This window comes from Pieris napi, chromosome 11, assembly GCF_905475465.1.
Source record: "Pieris napi chromosome 11, ilPieNapi1.2, whole genome shotgun sequence".
Taxonomy (NCBI): domain Eukaryota; kingdom Metazoa; phylum Arthropoda; class Insecta; order Lepidoptera; family Pieridae; genus Pieris; species Pieris napi.
The window spans coordinates 3,173,023-3,196,526 of record NC_062244.1 but is presented as its reverse complement, the minus strand read 5'-3'; the positions used below and the strand labels follow the sequence as shown (position 1 = coordinate 3,196,526).

General features: G+C 32.6%; 5 protein-coding genes across 6 annotated transcripts in view; 4 read left to right on the top strand and 1 right to left on the bottom strand.

Annotated features, from left to right (window-relative positions):
- The window catches only part of LOC125053519 (flotillin-2), a 177,631-nt gene extending 159,401 nt beyond the window's left edge, over positions 1-18,230 (bottom strand). The window contains exon 1 of the mRNA XM_047654890.1: positions 18,039-18,230. Within this exon, the coding sequence (XP_047510846.1) occupies positions 18,039-18,087 (49 nt within the window). The 5' untranslated portion in view covers positions 18,088-18,230. The remainder of the gene's footprint in view (positions 1-18,038) is intronic.
- LOC125053513 (glucose dehydrogenase [FAD, quinone]-like) lies at positions 534-4,723 on the top strand. 2 transcript variants are annotated; one of them, XM_047654881.1, is made up of 6 exons: positions 534-636; positions 833-1,147; positions 1,563-1,790; positions 1,981-2,113; positions 2,638-2,754; positions 2,908-4,723. In XM_047654881.1, the coding sequence occupies exons 2-6, from the start codon at positions 934-936 to the stop codon at positions 4,160-4,162; spliced, it is 1,947 nt and encodes a 648-aa protein (XP_047510837.1). In that variant the 5' UTR covers positions 534-636; positions 833-933; the 3' UTR covers positions 4,163-4,723. The 2 variants fall into 2 exon arrangements, with proteins under 2 accessions (XP_047510837.1, XP_047510838.1); XM_047654882.1 differs by having other exon boundaries at positions 534-637; positions 841-1,147.
- On the top strand, positions 7,278-13,003 carry LOC125053510 (glucose dehydrogenase [FAD, quinone]-like). Its single transcript, XM_047654878.1, has 5 exons — positions 7,278-7,650; positions 8,299-8,526; positions 9,501-9,633; positions 10,741-10,860; positions 11,699-13,003. Exons 1-5 carry the CDS (start codon positions 7,398-7,400, stop codon positions 12,948-12,950), a joined length of 1,986 nt encoding a protein of 661 aa, XP_047510834.1. The 5' UTR covers positions 7,278-7,397; the 3' UTR covers positions 12,951-13,003.
- On the top strand, positions 13,741-17,824 carry LOC125053511 (glucose dehydrogenase [FAD, quinone]-like). The gene is made up of 5 exons (XM_047654879.1): positions 13,741-14,065; positions 14,251-14,478; positions 15,149-15,281; positions 15,798-15,917; positions 16,036-17,824. Exons 1-5 carry the CDS (start codon positions 13,810-13,812, stop codon positions 17,270-17,272), a joined length of 1,974 nt encoding a protein of 657 aa, XP_047510835.1. The 5' UTR covers positions 13,741-13,809; the 3' UTR covers positions 17,273-17,824.
- A 177-nt stretch (positions 18,231-18,407) lies between the features above and the next one.
- Positions 18,408-22,029, top strand: LOC125053522 (serine/threonine-protein phosphatase 4 catalytic subunit). The gene is made up of 7 exons (XM_047654894.1): positions 18,408-18,587; positions 18,712-18,866; positions 19,107-19,259; positions 19,333-19,451; positions 19,850-20,031; positions 20,478-20,667; positions 21,047-22,029. Exons 2-7 carry the CDS (start codon positions 18,717-18,719, stop codon positions 21,174-21,176), a joined length of 924 nt encoding a protein of 307 aa, XP_047510850.1. The 5' UTR covers positions 18,408-18,587; positions 18,712-18,716; the 3' UTR covers positions 21,177-22,029.
- The last annotated feature ends 1,475 nt before the right edge of the window (positions 22,030-23,504 follow it).

The window sequence follows — 23,504 nt, the reverse complement described above, 5'->3', positions numbered from 1 at the left end:
CAGTCAACGGACATAAAGAGATAAAACGATTACATAATGAATTTACTAAAGAGTTAGCTTAGTTCAATAGAAACAACATAGATTCAATCGAAATTAAAAATAGATCTTTATCAGCCATATAAATCACTCAATAACTAATCGGACATTATATTTCGTAGCTGAATTACTGTTTTATATTACTTAATAATATTAAGTTAATTTATCATCAGGGATAATTTTACAAGCACTGAAAATAAAATAATTTTTGACACGTACATTCTCACGAGTGAAATACAACATAAAAAACAGCCATTAAGTATATAAATTACAAGAAAAATATTTAATTTCGAAAAAATAAGACGAAAATTCATGAAACGAGACATGCATTCCGTAACAATTTTAAAACATTTCATGTCAAATAATAGGAAGTAGCATTAAATCAGGCTGAACCGGCCGTTATTAAAGTAAATTTTACAAATTGCTGCAAATGTCGTATAAAGTTGCACAATTACAAGTTTAGTGTATGACCTGAATTATACAGAATTTTAAGAGTAGACCCCAGTAGATTTTAACTTATTCCAGTGAGAGGTTGGACATTTAACCAAGTGGTTTTATTGCATAAAGTGCGTGGACTGAACGACCTTGCGTATACGCTCAGGTTTATACTATTTTGTATTAGATAAATTAGGTTTTTTGAAAACCCTAGATTTTTAACAATATTACTTTTATTTAAAAGTTGTCGCACATCGAATTATATGATATATAACTTTAATACATTTATTAAGGATAGTCAACTATCCCACAATAAGGTCCCAGTTATTTATAATTTTTTTTCATATTATTTTATGTTTTCGTTTACAGAACTCAATTCGTAATAACATAATACACAACACAATTTAAAAGGCAATTAAATTATTTACGCTTTATATATGAAGAAGCCGTCATAATATCAAAATGGCATTAAAAATAAAAGGAGCAATGATTATTATTGTCTGCCAATGTTTATATGTTTCGAGTGGACCAAATCATATGGATCTAATAAAACCAATCCAAACACTGGTGCAAAAGCCTATGGACCTTCTGAAGTTAGCTGTTTCCTCGAACTATGACGAAAACAAACCAAATGATATCTTCGACATTTTCCGAGACAACTATCCATTACCAAACAGTATGTATATATATTATATATGTATATAAAGTATGAAGAAAACTTCATGTGTGCAATTAGAATGTACTTACTATTATTTTATTTATATATAATTATTAACACATCGGTGCATATAAAAATTGAACATAATTAAATAAAAAGGAGCCATCTCTTCGAGGCAACTACTAAAAAAAATGCATTAGATCAGTAGGCAAGCAGTGCAAAAATACATATTACATATAATTATTAAGAAAAAATTAAACAGGAACAAAAAACAAACTAAAATAATAACCGATACATGAAAAATAAAAAGTGCGAAATCACGATAATTTAAGATCGATAAGATAGAAGAATATTGCTTATTACCTTCCATATTCACAGAATAAAAATTTTCTGACCTCTGTAATCTTTCTGTAAAGTAAACAATTTTTTTCAGACCTAAAGGCGCCATATTCTCAATACGACTACATTATCATTGGCGCAGGATCAGCTGGCTGCGTCGTCGCGAACAGATTAACCGAAAATCCTAATACTACAGTCCTTCTTCTTGAAGTAGGCAGACCAGAATCACTTTTCACAGACTTGCCTTCAATTGCCCCTTATTTTCAGAGAACAGAATATTCGTGGCCATATTACATGGAACCACAACCAGGTGTTTGTATGGGTATGTCAAATGAATTTATTATAGTTTTACTGAACTCGTAGCATTGAACATTTTAAAACATTTGCTATAGTTTTAATGTGATATGTCAAGTCTTATCAAGAAGTAAACTAACAGCTTTGCTTTTTTACTGATATGACTCTATGATATTAAAAAATTTACTAATGTAGTAAAAAACTAAAATCTTTTGAAGGTATGATAAATAAGAAGTGTTACTGGCCAAGGGGTAGAGCGGTGGGGGGATCTAGCGTGATCAATTATATGATTTACACGAGAGGAAGACCACAAGACTGGAATCGTATCGCAGCTAAAGGAAATTATGGATGGTTTGTAAAAAATACCTATTTATTAAACAATTAGTTACATACCAAAAAATATCGTTTATATATGTATTATCATATAGGACAGTGTGTCCCAACCTTTTCTGTCCCATGCCCCACTTGAATATATATAATTTTTAATACAAAAAAATTGATTGTTCACTTAAATTGCTTAAATTATAGGTTTGAGGAAGAAATTACTAGGAATTAAATTTAAAAACATCAAGAAACTGAAATTCAAATTCCAAATTTAAACATTTCAGAATTGTTAAGGAGTAACAATCAAATTGTCCCCTGTGAGGTGTGAGCCCCACTACGGGAATCACAGATCTAGGTTATCTGCTTAATTTGATATTCAAAATCTTACTTAGCTTAACATTCTTCGTGTTCTGTACAATTTGATCACTATATTAGCATGTTCTAAATATCGTACTCGTACGAAACTGGTTTCACTAATATCAATAACTATGTAGGTACTAGTATGTATATATTTGTGACATTAAATTAATATAATTAATTTGTCGTTACAGGAGTTACGATGAGGTTTTGGAGTATTATAAGAAATCTGAACGAGCCAGTCTTTTAGGGCTGGAAGATTCCCCGTATCATGGACGTAAAGGGGAAATGAACATAGAGTTTACGCCGACGTAAGTTTACATTTTATGCATTTAAAGGTTAGAACCTTTAAATAAATTAAATTAAATTCAGTTTATAAAGGATTATTAATCTTCATACTAAAATAAATTAAATAAGCTCAGTTTTAAATGATATATTAAAATAAATGAAATGTGTGATTTTAGAACACCATTAGCAGACGCATTTCTCGAAGCTGGAAGAATATTAGGAATACCGACTACTGATTACAATGCTCCAGAACAACTAGGATTTGGTTATGTACAAACAAACACAGACTCTGGAAGGCGAGTCAGCGCCGCAAAGGCTTTTTTGCACAATATTAAAAAAAGAACCAATTTGCATATTTTACCATTAGCGAGAGCAACAAAGATTCTTATAAATGAAGATAAAGTCGCCTACGGAGTACAGTTCACATGGCGTAAGCAATCATGGAAAATTCGTACACGGGAAGAGGTTATACTTTCAGCTGGTCCTATAGCCTCTCCGCAACTGCTTATGTTATCAGGAATTGGACCTCGAGACAACCTAGAAAGAGTTGGAGTACCAGTCGTACAAGACCTACCCGTGGGTCGAACTCTTTATGATCATATAACCTTTCCCGGACTAGTGTTTACTTTAAACACTTCAGCTAGTTTAATAGAAAACCAAATTACCTCAAACGCTCTAACGAATTTAATTGAATGGATTCAATATGGTAATAATGAGTTAGCTACTGCTGGAGCCGCGGAAGCTATAGGTTATATCAAGACAATTGAGTCTGATGATCCTGAAAATGTTCCTGATATTGAACTCATAAGCATTGGTGGCTCTTTGGTATCTGACGGTGGAGCAAGTGGTAGTAAGTCTGTACGAAGAGGAATGATGATACAGGAAGAACTCTTTGACAAAGCCTACGGACCCATCGATGCCACTTATACTTGGACTGCTTTTCCAATGTTACTTCATCCAAAATCAGTTGGTTACTTAGAATTAAAAGATAATAACCCAAAGAGTCCACCACTCATGCACGGTAATTATCTGACACATCCTAAGGATATCAAAACATTCGTGGCATCCATAAGATTCATCCAAACATTAGCTGAAACAGAGGCCTTCCAACGGCTCGGAGCAAAACTGCATCCAGCCCAATTTTCAACTTGTCCGGACCTCCTCTTGAATTCAGATGAATATTGGGAATGTGGTGTACGTACCCTCACAGCTACTCTTCACCATCAGATTGCAACATGTCGCATGGGCCCTGTAGGCGATCCTCAAGCAGTAGTTGACCCCGAGCTTCGAGTTTATGGTATAAGTAGGTTACGTGTAGTGGATTCTAGTATAATTCCTGAACCAATATCTTCGCATACACACGCACCCGCGGTAATGATAGGGGAAAAAGCTTCAGATATGATTAAATCAAGCAGTTTAAATGGCTGGTAATGGTGGTAACTTGCAAACGAAAATTTTACTTTGAAAACTCTTTCTGAAACAAGAACCTAATTATGCAATGTATAGGCACAATTAAATCTAATATAGACGATATTAAAATAATATATATTATTAATGATTTTTTGAAATGACAATAAAAAGCGCCTGGTTAAATTTTAAAGCAGAATAAATTTCTCTCAAACTGAGCGAAAGAAACGCCTGTTACAAAATTTGGAGCAAAAACTAAATAAAAATGCCTAACCTAGCCGCTAGGTGCTATATACGTTAGGCCCTAGCGTGTGCAAAACAATATACTCCAAGTAATGAATATGTGTAATTGAAAATTGAGATATAATATTTAACGTGGTATTGATTAATAATAATAGTGTAATATTTAATAACGGCTAAAAGAAAGTTTAACGCACTCAATTCTCAATTCAGTTTAATAAATTATCATAATTATAGTAAATACAATCACAAGACGACAATAAAAATGTTTTATTTTTATCCTTTCAATCATAAGACTTGTAAAAAGAACAATAAAGGAATTTACATCAAAATTCGGAATAATATAAATAATATAAATTTTAACTCGTGAATTTGTAAGCATGTAATAATAAGGTATTGTACACTTAGACCAGTGCAGATAGCCTTCAAAATAAATAAAAAGCGAAAAAAATTACAGTAGGATGAAACCCATTAGAAAAGCAGGGGAATATGATCAAAATGAAAGGAAAAATAAATTACGGTCGATCTGAGGTCGGGAAGGGGTAGGGGGGGGAGGTTTAAGGGTAAAAAACGGTTTATCTCGATTTCCGGCAAAACTAAAAGTCCTATCGAAGAAAGTTAAATGGCAAAGTTGTAGGTAATAAAAAGATCTAAAACTTTTGTATTCACACATTTTTCACATAACCTCAAAATTGGTGTGAAAAATTCAAAAAACCAAGTTTTTGGTTTTTTATTTTTATCTTTTACAAAAGTTTATTTTTTTAAACGAAATTTGGTGAAAACTTACCTTATTATGTCCCAAATATACTGTAATTTATTTGATTAAAAATATTTATTTTTTCACCTTATTTTGAATTAATATCGAAAAAACACCCTAATTTTCAATCGAAAATTCTGACGTCAAAATTTCAGCTTTTTTCAAAAAGTTGGTATGCTTTCAGTTCGTTGAAATCTCTACTTTCCTATGGTAAAAAAATATATATATATTACCATAGTAAATCTTCTCAGAAAATGCAAAACATCGTATGCAGTAACGCCCAGACCCGTCATACCCTTCCCTACTTCTCTATGAGTCTTCTTTAAATTATAATTAGATGCCTATTTATTACTATTTTAAGATAACTTATATATACCTGAGTGACCTAAAAAAATTTTTTAGCCTTTAGATGAGCTAAAATTTTCGTATTTCATAGAGAAGTAGGGAAGGGTATGACGGGTCTGGGCGTTACTGCATACGATGTTTTGCATTTTCTGAGAAGATTTACTATGGTAATATATATATATTTTTTTACCATAGGAAAGTAGAGATTTCAACGAACTGAAAGCACACCAACTTTTTGAAAAAAGCTGAAATTTTGACGTCAGAATTTTCGATTGAAAATTAGGGTGTTTTTTCCCCTACCCGACCTCAGATTGACCGTAATTTATTTTTCCTTTCATTTTGATCATATTCCCCTGCTTTTCTAATGGGTTTCATCCTACTGTAATTTTTTTTGGTTTCAAAAATTATCGGCACTGGTCTAACTGTCATAAAACACTTGAGATTATGTTATTATAGACGTAAGTTGAACACAGGAGCATAGTTTTAATAATACGAGTATGCTAATCGTTTGATCTCTATCATCCCCCATTATTAGTTTTAGTGTAAGATCAAGGCTGAGTAAATTCAAGAAGATCAAGAGTGATTTATGCCATTACTTAGCGCTAATACACGCCTCTAAATCTTACCATTACTTACGAAAACGTATCTATACCACACGCACTTCTTGTGACCTGCCCATCATTTCACGAGACTTTCCACAGAAGAGATAAATTTGATGCGGATTTTGTAGGAACGTTAAGTCAAATAACAGGATAATGATAATTATAGTAAGACTTCGCCTACGAACAGGTTTTCAAGAAGATAAAAGCGAAATTATAGTACATATAGCTTTACGCATATCTGGTCAGCGAACTGTAATGCAGCGGTCAATGACACACGACAATTTACATACATTAATGTTTTGATCTTTTTATACTGTGTACCGTTAGTGACGATTTATTATGAATTTTTATTTACACTAAAGTAAAATCACATCAATCTAGATATCCCTTAAAGAACTATAAGAAGTATCGTTAATCCGTTACTCTTTAAAATTAAAATCCAATTTTAGTCGCATTTATAAAGTACATCTACTTACTCAACAAAAATCCCACGAAATCTAGTTTTTAATCCGCCCAAAAATATTTGTTTATCTACTTCTTAACAATTATTCTTATTTTTAACTTTTAATTTAATTTTATTTACTATACACTTTTACACAAGACTTCATTACTTACACTACTAACTTCTACTATTATTATTATTATTTATTTCTATTAAGTAATAGTATTATTATATTATTTTTATTTTTTTGCGACTGAAGCGCAAACTAGCTGCTGTGATCTCTGGCAGAATGACCAGCGCTGTGGAACAGTCTGCTCCTCAGCATAATGCTGAGCCAGGGCCAATTACAACCACAGCACACACGCGTTACATACTTAAAACGAACCGAAAGGGAAATGGGAAAAAAAATTCTCTCTCATTATATTTTTTTTTCTTTGATTATTGTTATTATGTGTGGTTATGTGTGTGTGTGTTTTCGTCAGTAATAAATGTTATGTCTATGTCTATGCTTTACAATAATTACTATAAAAGACAACAGCTAATAATATGTATTCCTATTTGCTATAAATCTATTATCATGAAAAAAATATTTAGCTTTTCACATTTATGACTGAACATGATTAGGTAAGGTATGAGATGTAAACAAATTTTAATAGGCCTTAAAACTTTTGTAAGCACTTCGTAGAATTAAAACAGACAATTTTCTTTTTATTTCCCACACATCCTTTAAATACAAGTCGTCATCTACATGATCTTAATACTGTCTCATGTTAAGCGAGTTACCTTTGAAATTGAATTCATACACCCCGCGAACGTCACCGAGTAGCGACATTTCGGCAGATACCTTTAAGTCTAAAGTATTCTATTTTTAAAATGCAAATAAACATCGTGATTATATTCATTTTATTTATTGGAACGTCGGCGAGCGAAGATGAAGCGACAGTTGAAACAGAAGAATTTTACGATTCCGTCCAAGATGAGAAAAGCTCAAGGAGCGGAAGGCTCTTTCGGTCGGAATTTAATCATCCAACGACAAACATGATTGTGGAAGTGGCTGCATCATTTTATGGACCACATAATAAAGACTTTTTCCATTTCCTACGGGATTCCTATTCATTACCCGGAGGTAAGTCCTATCTACTGAAAGCCAACATAGTTAGTATTCTTCTGATATTAAAATAAAAAACCGTCAACAATTAAAAAGTTAGGGAATTTAAAATTATATTGCACATTGTAACATGCCATTATTTTTACTAAAGGTACAACTCTACAGATGAGTTAATTGTTGTATATATACATTGAATTTAAAAAAGCGTTGAAGTTATTGTAACAATTTATGTGACATGTGTAAAAAAGTAAAATAAAAAAAAATTGAAATTCTATAATTTTTATTAATCCTTTTGTGTTTGTTAAATGAAAATAAGTCGAGGTCTATGTTGGTTCAAAACCCATTGTAATTTCATATCAAGCACATATATTGTTTTGTTTAGTGTATAAATTAGCAAGTTAAAGGTTCTTCGAGGGACATTCGTATTTAAGTCAGTTAATTTAATTCAATATCTGTTAGACTACCTACATTTATATAAAATCTGTCATTTTCTGAGCGTACTGTAGTGGGCGACATCATATATCTACTATGCCACAGACAGACACACAAATAAACATAAAGTTCCATTATGTCTTGTCTATCCGTCTTGAAATTTTGTGTAGCTGTAAAAAAATATTATTTTTTTTGATTCAACTTCCATGATCATTTGATGTGCATTTATTTCAGGTTTGACAGAACCGTACTCCGAGTATGACTTCATCATCATTGGTGCTGGTTCAGCTGGCTGCGCTCTTGCAAACCGACTATCAAAGAACAGAAACACAACTGTTCTACTACTGGAGGTTGGAAGAACGGAACAGCTCGTCACAGATATACCAGTTCTAGCCCCATACTTCCAGTCTACTGATTATTCTTGGGATTATTACATGGAACCGCAGACGGGCGTTTGTATGGGTAAATAGAAATATAGGTATTTATACTTACACTACTAACATTATATACAGTAAAAGAGCTTTTAAAATTTACGCACCGAGTACTTACATAATAATCATAATTTATCAAGCAAATGCTGTGATCTTCTTTATCATTCAGCGAACTCATTCTGGTGCTTTGAAAAGCTCCTTGCTCGGTTTCTAACTGCAATTAACTTATATTTCCTATTTAAGAACTTATCATGTTAAAATGTTATTTGCTATATATACGAAGCTGTTTAGCAATAAAAAAAATAAACAGTTAAAATATATTTGACTGTAATAGGTATATCAAAGGGCGATTTCAATCAATTTAAATATCTATTAAACATTAAATAATTAACTTTCTTATACAGAAGAAATATTACAACACTCAGTTATTTATAAAATTTGGAAATTATAAAAAAAATAACATCATTTCGTTTCTAGATAAAAACACTTATTCATTAAAATAATGATAGGGACGTTTTCATTTAATTAATCCTATTGAAAACACTAACTTTGTCTCACGTCACCCTATTTGATCACGTCATCAGATTTTCTAACATGACATCTATTAATTGTATATATGTCACCGTAAAATTGTAAACACCGTTAGATTGTAATCTATCTCGCGAGATTATAAACTGTCGAAAGATTGTGGACCTCAACGAACTGCTTACAATTTAACGTATTATTATTCGGTAGTTATATGAAATTGTTGGAAAGTAAAATTTATCTGTAATTGACCAAAGAAGTTTGAATGATAACTAAGTTAGTGTAGTACAATCTACCGAATAATAAAATACATAATACGTTTAATTGTAAGCAGTAAGCTGAGGTTCACAATCTTTCGACAGTTTATAATCTCGCGAGATAGATTACAATCTAACGGTGTTTACAATTTTACGTTAACATATATATTTACCAATACACATACTTTTCTCAATATCTGGTAATAAAGTTATGTACCTACAGGTATGAATAATGAGAGATGTTACTGGCCCCGTGGTAAAGCAGTTGGTGGCACATCGGTTATCAATTATATGATTTATACCCGTGGTCGGCCGCAAGAATGGGATAGAATCGCAGCTGATGGAAACTATGGCTGGTAATATTTTTATATAATCCTAACATAATAGGGTAAGCCTTGCGACAATTCGTTGTAATTGTAAGTATGTATATACTATCCAACACAAAAGGAATTTTCCGATTCGAACCAGTAGTTTGAGTGAACTTGAAATCAGATGTCATGATAGAAAATCTATCAAAGATATCTCATAATTATCAATTTTACAAAGGATTACGTGGAATTCTTATATCTTATACTTTAGTGAGAAAAGAGAAATTATAAGTACATCTAAGTAACCTAAAAACAATGACTTATATACAATATTATTAATATGTAGATCTAATATTTATAAAAAAAACACTTGTTAACTTATTCTTAACACGTTTCGGTTTCATAACCAATGATTATTATCTCTTGTACCATATTTGATGTAACCTTGAAAATAGTTTGTGTCAAAATTTAAGGCTTGACTTGAATTTAAAAACATTTTTGCTGAAGAGCAATGAACTTGATTCGCCCTAAACGAGTTTACGGGCTATCGCATATGTTTATATTATTTTATTTTTGCTTTGTGGCCGTTCAAGTATTACGTAACGCACACTAGGGGGAAGAAGGTCAACAGTAATTATTTACTTTTTTACACATATTGCCCATACATCGTCTATGCTTGAAAACGTAATAAATTTTCGAGGATTCCTACAAATTAATACGTTTATTTTTGAGAGCTTTGCTTACTTTTGCTGATATGAGGAACGAGGGGATAAATTGAAGTAAATCTGCTTACGTAATACTTGACAGCCCCTTCCAAACAAAGGACAATCTGATACGTATCAAAATATGTTATAGAATACATGTGTGAAAATAACATGAGAACTAAAGAAGGCGTAGCGCTAACCAGATCCATGCAACTTCCTCACAATCAAGCATACCACATTACACACAGCCCATGAGGGGACTATGTATTGAAGAAGTTGCATGGGTTTATTCAAATGAAACCAAACAAGTGTTATGTGACAAAAGGTTACAGCTGTAGTGGGGGTGTAGGGGGGTGGAGTAGGCACATTAATATTTATTCTATCGATTTTTACAGTCGGTCGGATTCTATACAAGTTGCCTTATAATAAATTCTTAATCTTGTATTTCTAGGTCTTACAACGATGTATTAAAATACTATATCGAACTGGAAAAATCTTATTTAAATGGTCTAGAAAAACTTCCCCACAGAGGCAGAGACGGGGACCTACCTGTTGAATTTGTTCCCTATAAGTAAGTTTCTTTAAATTTAAATTCATATAATAATAGATATCTATATTACTTAATTAATCCAGCGACGATACTTCTCTTTATCTAAAGGGAGAGCCAAATGATCCATGCCTACCGCAGTATATCGGGCTACCGATTTGAAGTTCTAAGCTGGATTTTTTATATTAATCTTTTCTTCGGTTTCTCTCGATGTGTACATTCACCGTACGAGCCACTTTTACAGATCAGTCTAATTGCACTCTTATTTTAAGTACTTTCGTCTCTTTATGTTAAATTGTGTTTACATATTGAAAAAAAGAGACAGATAAGTTAAACTTCAGTTAAAACGATGTCATGAGACTCATAAGCTTTTATAAATAGGGGCCATCGAAAGTAAATGCAATGGTGCACAGCCGGGACGCGAACGGGTGATGCGTTCGAATCCTATATAATATAAAAACTGATCTAATATATAAAATTCTCGTGTCACAATGTTCGTTCCCATACTCCTCTGAAACGGCTCGACCGATTCTTATAAAAAAATTTATGCATATGCAATAAGTCTGAGAATCGGCTACTATTTATCTTTTAAAACCTTAAGTGATAAGGGGTGTCCAACTGTCAACCCCAAAATATTATTTTTTAAACAATTTTTTTGTTGTTATTTTTTATGATACAGCATACAAAAATACATACAACCCCTAATTTTCACCCTTCTACGATCAATCCCTATTTTTTATAATAGATAGTTCTTTATTGAACTAAAAAAATGTTTCCTAGAAATTATATACGTGGCAAAACAACGTTTGCCGGGTCAGTTAGTATATATAATATATGTTTAATATTAAATATTTTATTACAGAACAAAATTAGGGGAAGCCTTCTTAGACGCAGGAGTCGTACTAGGACATCCAACAGTAGATTATAATGCGCCTGATAAATTCGGTTTCGGACTTGTACAAGCCACAATAAGTAGAGGACATCGACAGAGTGCAGCTAAAGTATTTCTTCACACCCATAAGAATAGACGGAACTTGCACATTTTACCTGAAACCAGAGCTACTAAAATTCTTATTAACACGGAAACCAATACTGCTTACGGTATTGAATATGTACGTAACAAACTTCTACACACTGTTCGTGCACGAAAAGAAGTAATATTATCTGCTGGACCAATAGCATCACCTCAACTTCTTATGCTATCCGGTATAGGGCCCAAAGATCACCTTACATCTCTGGGAATCCCAGTTGTACAAGATCTCCCCGTGGGTAAAGTACTTTATGACCACATTTGCTTTCCTGCACTAATATTTACATTAAACCAAACCAATCTCTCTTTCATAGAAAACAAGGCTACAGATATTGCCCATATATTAGATTGGCTAAAGAATGGAGACAATGTGTTTTCATCGCCTGGTGGAGTAGAAGCAATTGGTTATATTAAGACACCTCTATCTGATGACCCAGACCCAACGGTACCCGATGTAGAATTAATTAGCATAGGGGGATCATTTTTATCTGACGGTGGAAAGGGGGGAAGCCGAGCTATACGGCACGGAATGAGGCTATCAGAAAGTCTAATAAATGACGCATTCGGCCCAATCGATGGCACTGACACTTGGAGCGCAATACCAATGTTACTTCACCCAAAATCTGTAGGTCGTATAGAACTAAAAGATTCTAATCCTTATAGTAATCCAAGAATGTATGGAAACTATTTAACAGATAAAAAAGACGTAGCAACTTTTGTCGCATCGATACGGCACATACAAAAGCTTGTACAAACACCACCATTTCAAAGATATGGTGCAAAGTTGTATCCCGGTCACTTCAAAACATGTCACCAATTCACGTTTGATACTGATGAGTATTGGGAATGTGCGGTGCGTACTGTCACTGCTACTTTGCATCATCAAATATCAACATGTCGCATGGGTCCCGACAGTGACCCGATGGCTGTTCTTGACCCGGAGTTGAGAGTACGTGGAATAAAAAAACTACGGGTAGTTGATACAAGCGTTATACCAAGGACTACTTCTGCTCACACAAATGGCCCAGGAATGATGATTGGTTTAAAGGCTGCCGATATGATAAGAAAAAGTTGGAATATTTAACAATTTATTTCATTCCTCATTAAGTATCCATAATTAAAAACATTTCGTAACTATAATGGAGTATTATTTTAATAAACGCTTATGACACAAACTTAATTATGAAGCAAGAGTATTGTTGTCTCTTATATGGTTTGAAAACAACTTCCCAATCGCCAAAAAATTGGATTGTTTGCTATGTATTTTTTAAGAAACTTTACTTTAAATAAAGTTGTGATCTAAACAATCAAACAAACATTCTCCTCTCTTCTGACTTTAGAGATTAGAAAATATTTAAACGCCTGATGATTAATCATGCGCAGTGTCGATAGTAGACTAAATCTTTTTATAAAAATCACAATTTTGCTTCAGTAAAAATTCACTCCTCATTTTATTTTAAGAATTTTTACTTATTCCTGTAAAAAAATACTTATTAATTTGGAATCACCAAAGACAACCGAAGTCATCATTAAGTCCCGATCCTTAATTGGGGTGGCAGACACTTAAATTTATCATTTTTTGCACTAACGAGCAAAAAACAAGAAAGTGCAATAAACTGCATTTTACGCTATATGCGCTTCTTACAAAAAATAAATCAGAATAATAAGGTTTTACATAATTGGGGTAAACAATAAATATTAAAAGCATCAAACGCTAAATAAAGTAACTATAAGAAAAATGTACAACCAATGCATTTGCGTAATATCATACGGAAATAATGTATGATTGGCGTCATGGCCGCATAGATTCCAAGTTCAAAGCCTTAAGCTTAACAGGACAGCCTTAAAACCGGTTAAAATTATATAATAAAGTACAACGACATCATACAGTTTTATGTGATTCACAAACTGTGCTTTGCCAGGCGTTGACGTATTTAGAAATCATGAAAATATATATTTTAGCGCTTTTGGCTATTTTGGATACTTCATCGAGTTACGACGACTACGTGACAATAACCGACGAGTATGCCGTTCCCGAGGCGAGTGATAATTATGGAGATATGTTTTATAAGGCACAAAATACTGATAATATCAAAAGCAAAGTCATAGAAGCAATGCTTACTACACCCATGTATCATCTGAACCGGTCACAGCCAAACATTTTTGCTGCTTTTGCAGACCAATATGAACTTCCAAAAGGTTAGTGAATTTTTCATACTAAAAAGTTAGATAGAAATAATAACAGTTAATTGTGAAAAATTTATAAGCAAACTGGATTAACGATATAAACGCGTTTATATCCAACAAACCACGTCTATTATCAAATAAAGACAATGTAACATCATCCATATAAGTGTGATATCGGAAAAGGTAATCTCTTTCAGGATTTAAAGGACCGTTAAAAGTGTACGACTTCATCGTAGTTGGCGCTGGTGCAGCTGGAAGTGTTTTAGCTGCGAGACTTAGTGAAGAAAAAAAAGCATCTGTGTTACTTTTAGAGGCTGGTGAGGGAGAGCCAATAATAGCGGGCGTTCCAATACTGGCGCCTGTTTTACAACAGACAGATTATATATGGCATTACCTAATGGAGCCTCAACCTGGAGTATGTATGGGTATGGTTGAACTATATACCTACATATTTGTAGTGAAGGAGTTGTTTTTAGTTTTAAATATAAATGTTTATTACAAAGTCTTAAATGACATTCATTTAATTTAAATAACCGTTGGAATAAGCACATATAACAGATTAGCATGTCAAAATTTTTGTAGTAAAAAAAACTAAAATAAATTATACTGTTTAACATTCTTAGACATTGAGATAATCAGTAGTAGCACAAAAATAGCACGATAGGTAACGCGGGTTGCGCTGGGCAGCGCGCCCCGACTCTCCGATAAATATTATAAGTAGTTGTCGCCCGGGCCCGACGGGAGACCCTTTAAGTTAACAATGTCCCTTTTTAGGAAGGGGAGTTTTCGACACTACCCTGCTGCTTAGCCACTCGGCCACATATCGGCCTGATTGCGTGTCTGATAGGCTAGGATGTAGGGGTCCCTGTATCAGTATTCAGTAGTAGCTACAAAGATAGCTTTGTACCAGGAGTCCGATAAATATTTGTTATCTTAAGAGTATTAATTTGCAGGGTTACTTTCGACTCTGAATTTTACTTTAAGTCTTTCGTCTGCATAAAATATTTCTGTCGAAGCTCTTAGATTTGCGCAGTACATGAGAGCTGTTCGAGTTTTTAAACACAAATTTTTCTGAGACGTTATTTTTATTTTTAGGTATGACAAATGGAAGATGTTTTTGGCCGAGGGGTAAGGCTGTTGGTGGCAGTAGTGTTGTTAACTACATGATTTATACCCGAGGAATGCCAGTTGACTGGGACAGAATAGCGGCAAAAGGAAACTATGGATGGTCAGTATTTTCCTAATTATACGACCATTAAATACATCATGAAATACAAAATGCTAAATGGAAATAAGTTATAGATAATTCAATGTATATATTATACATCATACATTTCCGAGATCAATGTCATAATTGCAAGCCTAAAACTGGACATAACCTTGCGAATGTAATAATTTAGAGGTTGAATATACAATTTAATATGTACATATATTGATTTATGAGTAAATTAATTGCACGTTTAATTAAATTTAGAGTGATTCAATAAATAAAAACAAATGTTGTCTATCCCTTATTCTTCTGGATACCCCTGTGATTATTATTATAGGTTTATATTTGTAATATTTTTATGAGTGTACGTATACGGTTTTTTACGGTTACGCTTTTAGCACGGGTTGCAGGATCGAACAGGTCGCTTATAAACGCGAAACCCGGTGTACTCAGCCTTTACATTATTACTGACTTATGTTTTCTTGTGTACAAAGAATTATTAATAAATTTAAAAAAGCTCTTGATTTTTTTCAGGTCATATAAGGAGGTTTTACCTTACTATATGAAATCAGAACGTGCAAATTTGCGAGGTTTAAAGGATTCTCCTTGGCACGGAAAAGATGGTGAACTAAATGTGGAGGATATACCTTTTAGGTAATAATTTACTCTTGAAGCTTTACCCAGCTGTAGTTTTTTTACTATGTGATTTACATCCGAATATTTTGTCTTATTTAGTATGTTTGTTTTTCTTAATAGGCTATTTGCTTTCCAGATCGAAACTATCTAAAGCCTTTTTGGACGCAGCACAGCTTTTTGGTCACCGTAGGGTAGATTATAACAGTCCTGATGGATTCGGATTTAGCTATATTCAAGCTACTATGAATAGAGGCATACGAATGAGTAGCGCTAAAGCTTTCCTTCATAATAAAAAGAAAAGAAAAAATCTTCACGTATTAACAAAAAGCAGAGTAACAAAAATTTTAATAAATCCACAGACGAAGACAGCTTACGGCGTAGAATTTCAGACGCAGGGCCGTAAATTCACTATTTACGCTGCCAAAGAAGTTGTACTATCGGCTGGGCCAATAGAATCACCACATCTGCTTATGCTCTCTGGTATTGGACCGGCTGACCATCTTAACACCTTTGGTATTAACGTCATTCAAAATTTAAAAGTAGGAGAAACATTGTACGACCATATTTCTTTTCCCGGTTTGACATTTCTACTTAATGGTACCCAACTAACATTAGTTGAAAAAAAAATTGCTACCATTCAGAACATTGTACAATATGCACAGTTTGGCGACGGACCATTGTCTTCCTTGGCTGGCGTTGAGACTTTGGGATATATTAAGACTAACATATCGGAAGAGATAGGCGATGTACCTGATATAGAGCTTATAGGATCCTGTGCATCACTTGCTTCAGATCAGGGTAATATTGTAGCAAAAGGGATACATATAGCCGACTGGCTCTATAATGATATTTACAAACCTATTGAGCAATTTGAAAGCTTCACTGTGTTTTTTATGTTACTGCATCCTAAGTCCAAAGGTTCCCTACGACTAGCATCGAAAAATCCATTTCAACAACCAAAACTATATGGGAACTACTTAACTGACAGGAAAGATGTTGCAACTTCTATAGCTGCTATTAGATATATCATAAAGCTTATTGACACACCACCTTTCAAGAAATATGGCGCAAAGTTGTATAAAAAAAAATATCCAAATTGTATCCAATATGACTTTGATTCTGATAAGTACTGGGAGTGTGCAGTTCGGACTGTTACATCAACACTTCATCATCAGATTGCAACTTGTAAAATGGGGCCAAATACTGATCCAACTGCAGTTGTCGACCCGGAGCTAAGAGTCCATGGTATAAGAAACTTGCGAGTAGTAGACAGCAGTATCATACCATTAACTATAGCAGCACACACAAATGCACCAGCTATTATGATTGGTGAAAAGGCAGCGGATTTAATTAAATCAACTTGGGGGCTATAAATCAATATATTAATTCAAAAATATTTTTAAGTGCAATTTGTCCTAATAACAAATTATTGATTAATTAATTTAAATTTACTTTTATTGATATTAATTGATCTTGTTGTTTCATATATGTAATACTTTTAGATGTAGTTAGTTTATTTAGTATTATTTATTTCATACAGGTTTTCTAACATAAGGAAAATATACATTGTAGCTATGATTTGTGAGTATCTGATTATAACCGCTGATGTTAACTGCAGTCTCTTGATGACTCAATAGGTACCTAGCAAATATTTTTGAGCCATGCCGATTTTGTTCACCATACAATGTTAGTTTACTAATATCTGAATTGTATTACTTTCTACAAACTTCTACTTGTTTAATATTGCCTTCCTTAGTTTGGGATAGTAAAAAGGCGGCATTGAATGGATATTTTTGAGTATTACATCAATGAGCACAATACTAATTTGACACAATTGTCTCTAATCAGAGTAATAGTGACTCATCTAAGGCACATATTAGAGTTATGTAAGTAATTGCAATTAAAAACTATATTTGCAATAATAACTTTAGTTTTTTATTATAAGCAATACACCCATAAATCAAATAAAATCGACTCCGAGTGAAATATAGCTCTATAGATATGAATAAAACAGAATTCTATAAGGAATCGCTGCGCATATTTAATATATAAATACATTAGTAATCACAATATCCTAAAATATAATCTTGAGACGTAAATCTGTATGAGGAAAATGAACGTAGTTAAATGTGGACTTACCTGAAACAATCAGCGCCTCATTAGGACCTACGGTGTGTATGTTGCCCATTCTATTGATTGTTTTTTCACAACACACTAATTATAGTAATTTAATAACTCAAAATAATATGAAGTATTGAAAGCAATTAACGTACTATAAACACTTTAATCTTTATCTATATCAATTTTACCGAATCAGCAAAGCTTGGCGGTTCGCGGATTTATTTGCGTTTTTTTTATCGCTTTGTTTACGAATTAAATTAGTGCAGTCTGTACTCTGTAGTAGACAGTAGTCAAAGTCAATAGTAAATTAGCATTGCTTTTAATATTTGGTATGTAGTCTGTAAAAGCAATAGCGTCATTGGGCATTGTCATTGAGTCTTTCCAGTCTGTGGTTTTAAGTTTGACATTATCCGCAAATTTCACCTAGGTCCATTTTATTGAACTGTGATTGTGATTGTTAGTTTTATCTTAAAATTATTTCAAATAACAAATATAAGTTTGAACATTTTTGTTTTCAACGTATTGATGAAACTGATACACTGAAATCATAACATTCTTTAAACTTGTGTAAGTATAAAAAAACAAAAGGGCTTGAAGACTATAACGCTTGATTCGAAGATGACCCTCTCTTCACTATTCCTAGCCCGCTTTGTATATTCAGTACATGATTTTAAATTTCTTGTGATTTAAGGCGAAATGTCTGACACAAGTGACTTGGACCGTCAAATAGAACAACTTAAAAGATGTGAGATTATCATGGAGGGAGAGGTTAAAGCACTCTGTGCGAAGGCCCGCGAGATTCTTGTTGAAGAAAGTAATGTTCAACGTGTCGATGCTCCAGTTACGGTAGGTTCTGATATTATTTTTACATGAATATCCTTCAACTATGTTTACTTGAAAAATGTTGGTATTTTTGTATTTGTTCCTTCATCTATCCCCATATATATCCTCATCTGAAGCACTTTGATGTTTTTATTAATTTTAGTCCACTTGAGTATAATCTATAATGTTTTTTTTAATACAGTTTCAATAAACAGCAGCTGAAATTATTTCATGCTGTATTAAGATCTAAATTTTTCCTTGCAGGTTTGTGGAGACATTCATGGCCAATTCTATGATCTCAAAGAACTATTTAAAGTTGGTGGTGATGTTCCTGCTACTAATTATTTGTTTATGGGAGATTTTGTGGACAGAGGATTCTATTCTGTTGAAACATTTTTATTACTTTTAGCTTTAAAGGTATGTCATGTTACTTATTAATCATTTATATGGTTTATGTCAAAAATTATTTTAAACTCATAAATATTTTTAGGTTCGTTATCCAGACCGCATTACTTTAATTAGGGGAAATCATGAATCAAGACAAATCACACAAGTGTATGGCTTTTATGATGAATGTTTAAGGAAATATGGTTCTATAACAGTATGGAGGTAATACAATAAAACCTATCATTCTTTACACCATATAAACATGATTGTTAATGTTTTGGCTGTTATGCTATAAATAATTGATATCTTGGTGGACAACAATATTGTTAAGAGAAAAATATAAAAGTTAAGGTATTTTTAACTGTGGGATCTACTTATTGTTTAAAAACTATTGAACCTCCTTTATATGAATAATATTTTTTTAATATAGGACATTTTTAACCAAATTTGGCAGCCACTCCAAACTCATAAAATTGGCAGCCATAGGCCAAATTTATTTTCAGTATAACCTTTTAAATGATATCTAAATCATGGTCAACTTATTTAATCTTTTTTCTTAATGTCAATGTGAATTGTGAAGCCTCTAAGAATGAAAATAAGTAATTTGGCTCTTTCCTAAGGTACTGCACAGAAATATTTGACTACCTGTCACTGTCGGCTATAATAGATGGTAGGATATTCTGTGTACATGGTGGACTCAGCCCGTCTATACAAACCCTGGACCAAATTCGTACTATAGACCGCAAGCAGGAGGTACCGCATGATGGACCCATGTGTGACCTTTTGTGGAGTGACCCTGAAGGTATGTTTAGCCCCTTAATTGATCACTTTAGCCAATATAATGTAATTTTTTTATTTTAAAATTCAATTCCAAATTTCTACAGAAATGAAAGCCAAAAACTAAACAGATGTGAACCAATAATTTTTTATTAGGAACCCCATACTAAACTATGCATGAAACATAACCATGATTTGCTGTCATACATCAACATATTGTTAATACCAATTTAGGTATAAGGAATGTTTTTTTTAATTGGCATTGTGTACTTTTAAATTTGTAATACTTTTTCTGTGTTATATTTTTTCTTTCATTGTACATATTATAAGTGCTAATAGAAAGAAGTTTCCAATGATGCTAGGCTGTGATTCAAACACATGACCTCAGGGTAAAGAGGCGCTTGCTTAAGCTGCTAAGCCAACACTTCTCTTGGTATAAATGTAGGTACATTAAAAATATTTACATTCCAGACACCCAAGGTTGGGGCGTTTCCCCAAGAGGTGCCGGCTACTTGTTTGGATCTGATGTTGTGGCACAGTTTAATGTTTCCAACGACATAGATATGATATGCCGTGCCCACCAACTTGTGATGGAAGGTTACAAATGGCACTTCAATGAAACTGTTCTTACTGTGTGGTCTGCTCCAAATTATTGTTATAGGTATGATTTTTTTAAAGCAGAAATTATATTTCTTGTGATTATGTGATAGTAAGTAGAGTGATCGAAATATTTGACAAAGTAATCATAAATATAGGCGTCAATGCAAGAATAACTCTACTAAGCTACTTTACTGTTTTTTTAGGTACAGTAGATATTTCTCTGGGGTATATATACCCCAGTTGGATATTTCTGACAATACTACTTTCTGACATCAATCATACTCGCTCATTCTGAATATGAATTTAAATTTGTTTTGGTGTTTTAATTATAGATATAAAAAGAGAAAAGATTGTTACCACGGCGAGTAATTTCTGTGTCGTCACTTTTAACTAGGAAACAATTAGAAAAGAAAATAGGAACTTAACAATACATTTTCCAGGTGCGGCAACGTAGCGGCAATATTAGAACTGAACGAGAATCTTCAACGTGATTTCACAATATTCGAAGCCGCACCTCAAGAGTCGCGTGGCGTTCCCTCAAAGAAACCACAAGCCGACTACTTTTTATAATGGTTTACGTTATGGTTTTGAACAAGGTATGCCCGTATGCTTCTTATTGCACTAAATATTCCAATTGCGTAATTAAATCATAAGCATGTCTTATCAGTTTAAATTTTTTATGGAAATAAATTTTCACAAATTAGCTTTTGTTAATGATTTCTGTATTAAATTTGAAGGCATAACAATGTCTATGGTTTATGCGAGTACAGCATATGACCACTATAAAACCCTTAAGCACTTAAATTCCAAGATAATTAATAGAACCTTATATTTTACTATCCCGTACATGATGGTCACTGCCACTAAAACATTTGTGTTTAATAATAAAATTCAACTGTATTGACATTATAACCAATATTTACCTCATATATGACCATTTATATGCTTATAAAAAGGTATTCATGAAGTTAGGCACATTAATTTATTATGATAACATTGACATTTAAAAAAATTGTCTATTAAATGCTTTTAATTATTAAGTGTTGCTAGCAACCACTGCAATGACATTTATCATATCTTTTGACCTGATAATATTGGTAACGCTTGCTTAAACAAAAACATTCAATATTGTATTTATATTTGGTACAAATACCTAGTTTTGTTATAAACTATGACTATTACGAGCATACCTTATTTAATAGCTGTTGTGAGTTTTTGAAGTGTTGTTTCGTGATTTAAGACTGCCAAGTGTAATTTGAATTATCTTTAAGCTGATTAATTTTGACAGCTATCCACAAATATGTATCATTTTTTACATCAAATGTGGTGTGTCATTGTAATTATTGTATTTTTAGTAATAGTTAAGAGATGAAAAGAAAGTTTGCAAGTATCTGACTGAATAAACTGAATTTTTCTTAATGTCCAATTGCTATTCACTATCCCTCTTAATCAAGAACATGCTATAATAGGCCAGTCATTATAGACATTCGAAATCGAAAATTTGATAATAATTCCAAAAGTTTTCAAACTTCGGTCGAGTAAATGGTACATTGGGACGACAATAAATCTCATTTTGCAACCTTGTCCGCAGTCCGGAACATTGTTAAAATTGCAATTAAATTAATTTTTGCTGTATGGTCGTGAAAAAAATTCCAAAAGTTCTGCAAACTTGGGGAAGTTTTCGATATAATATTTCATATCACGTATAAAATTTGCAACCAACCTAAGTGTACGGAACATTTTTTGTTATTTATTTTATTTTCGATATATCTGTCAAATTTGCAGAACTTTTGGAACGTTTTCCTTCAGTTTAATAAAGAAAAACATTAATTTTTAATAACAAAAAATGTTCTGTACACTTAGGTTGGTTGCAAATTTTATACGTGATATGAAATATTATATCGAAAACTTCCCCAAGTTTGCAGAACTTTTGGAATTTTTTTCACGACCAAAACTTATTTTTAACAATGTTCCGGACCGCAGAGCAGGTTGCAAAATTTTATAGTTTGTTTTAATACCACTCCCGACCTTACATCAAAATTTGAAAACTTTTGGAATTATTATGAATTAATTGTCTTGACTGACTGGTCTATAAGCCTCAAAACTAAATCTGGATTCTAAAATTATAGTCATATACAAATCCGGATTCTTCGAAAATCAGGACGAATCGTCTTCGATCTCGAGGTCTATGTCTATAGTACATATTACTATCCAGAAGAAAAGTTGTTCACTTTACTGGATTTTCTCACCATATGTAATTGAAAACATTGTTAAGAAAATGCTTTTAATTCTCTCCATACCTTAAAAATATTTGAAACTTTTTTTTACTTGAATGATAGAAAATTTAGTTTATTTGAATAATGCACTGAATATTTTGCTAACAGCGCTAGTACTAGTTAAGTAGTAACTTCAAAATTTACTTACTACATTAAAATTTATTTTTAAATACAATATATATTTTAAAACATTAATGGGTAAAATAGTCAAATTGTTGTTTTAAATTTTCACCAACCACCCAAACGAATGTTTTTGAGATATCCGCATTACCCCATATTTTCCATCCCAATTCCATGTTACATAAAATTTTATGCGATATTAGGAACAACTGGTATAAAATATTTTTGTCTCTTTCTGGAGTAGTTTTTGATGAATGTAAAAGCAAAACGCGCATACGTTTTTAAAAACCGATTAATTGATATCGATGTTTTTAAACGGCTATTTGCACGCAAGAAGAAATATTCCAAAATATGGTTTCGTCATAAGTCCGTTAGTTTGAAGCTTTTGATAAATGCAAAACTAATACCTCAAAATTGTTATATTGGACAAAAATTGGGCCAATTGATTACAATTTTTCGATTTGTACTATGAAAGTGTGTATTGTCTGGATATTTATTGAAG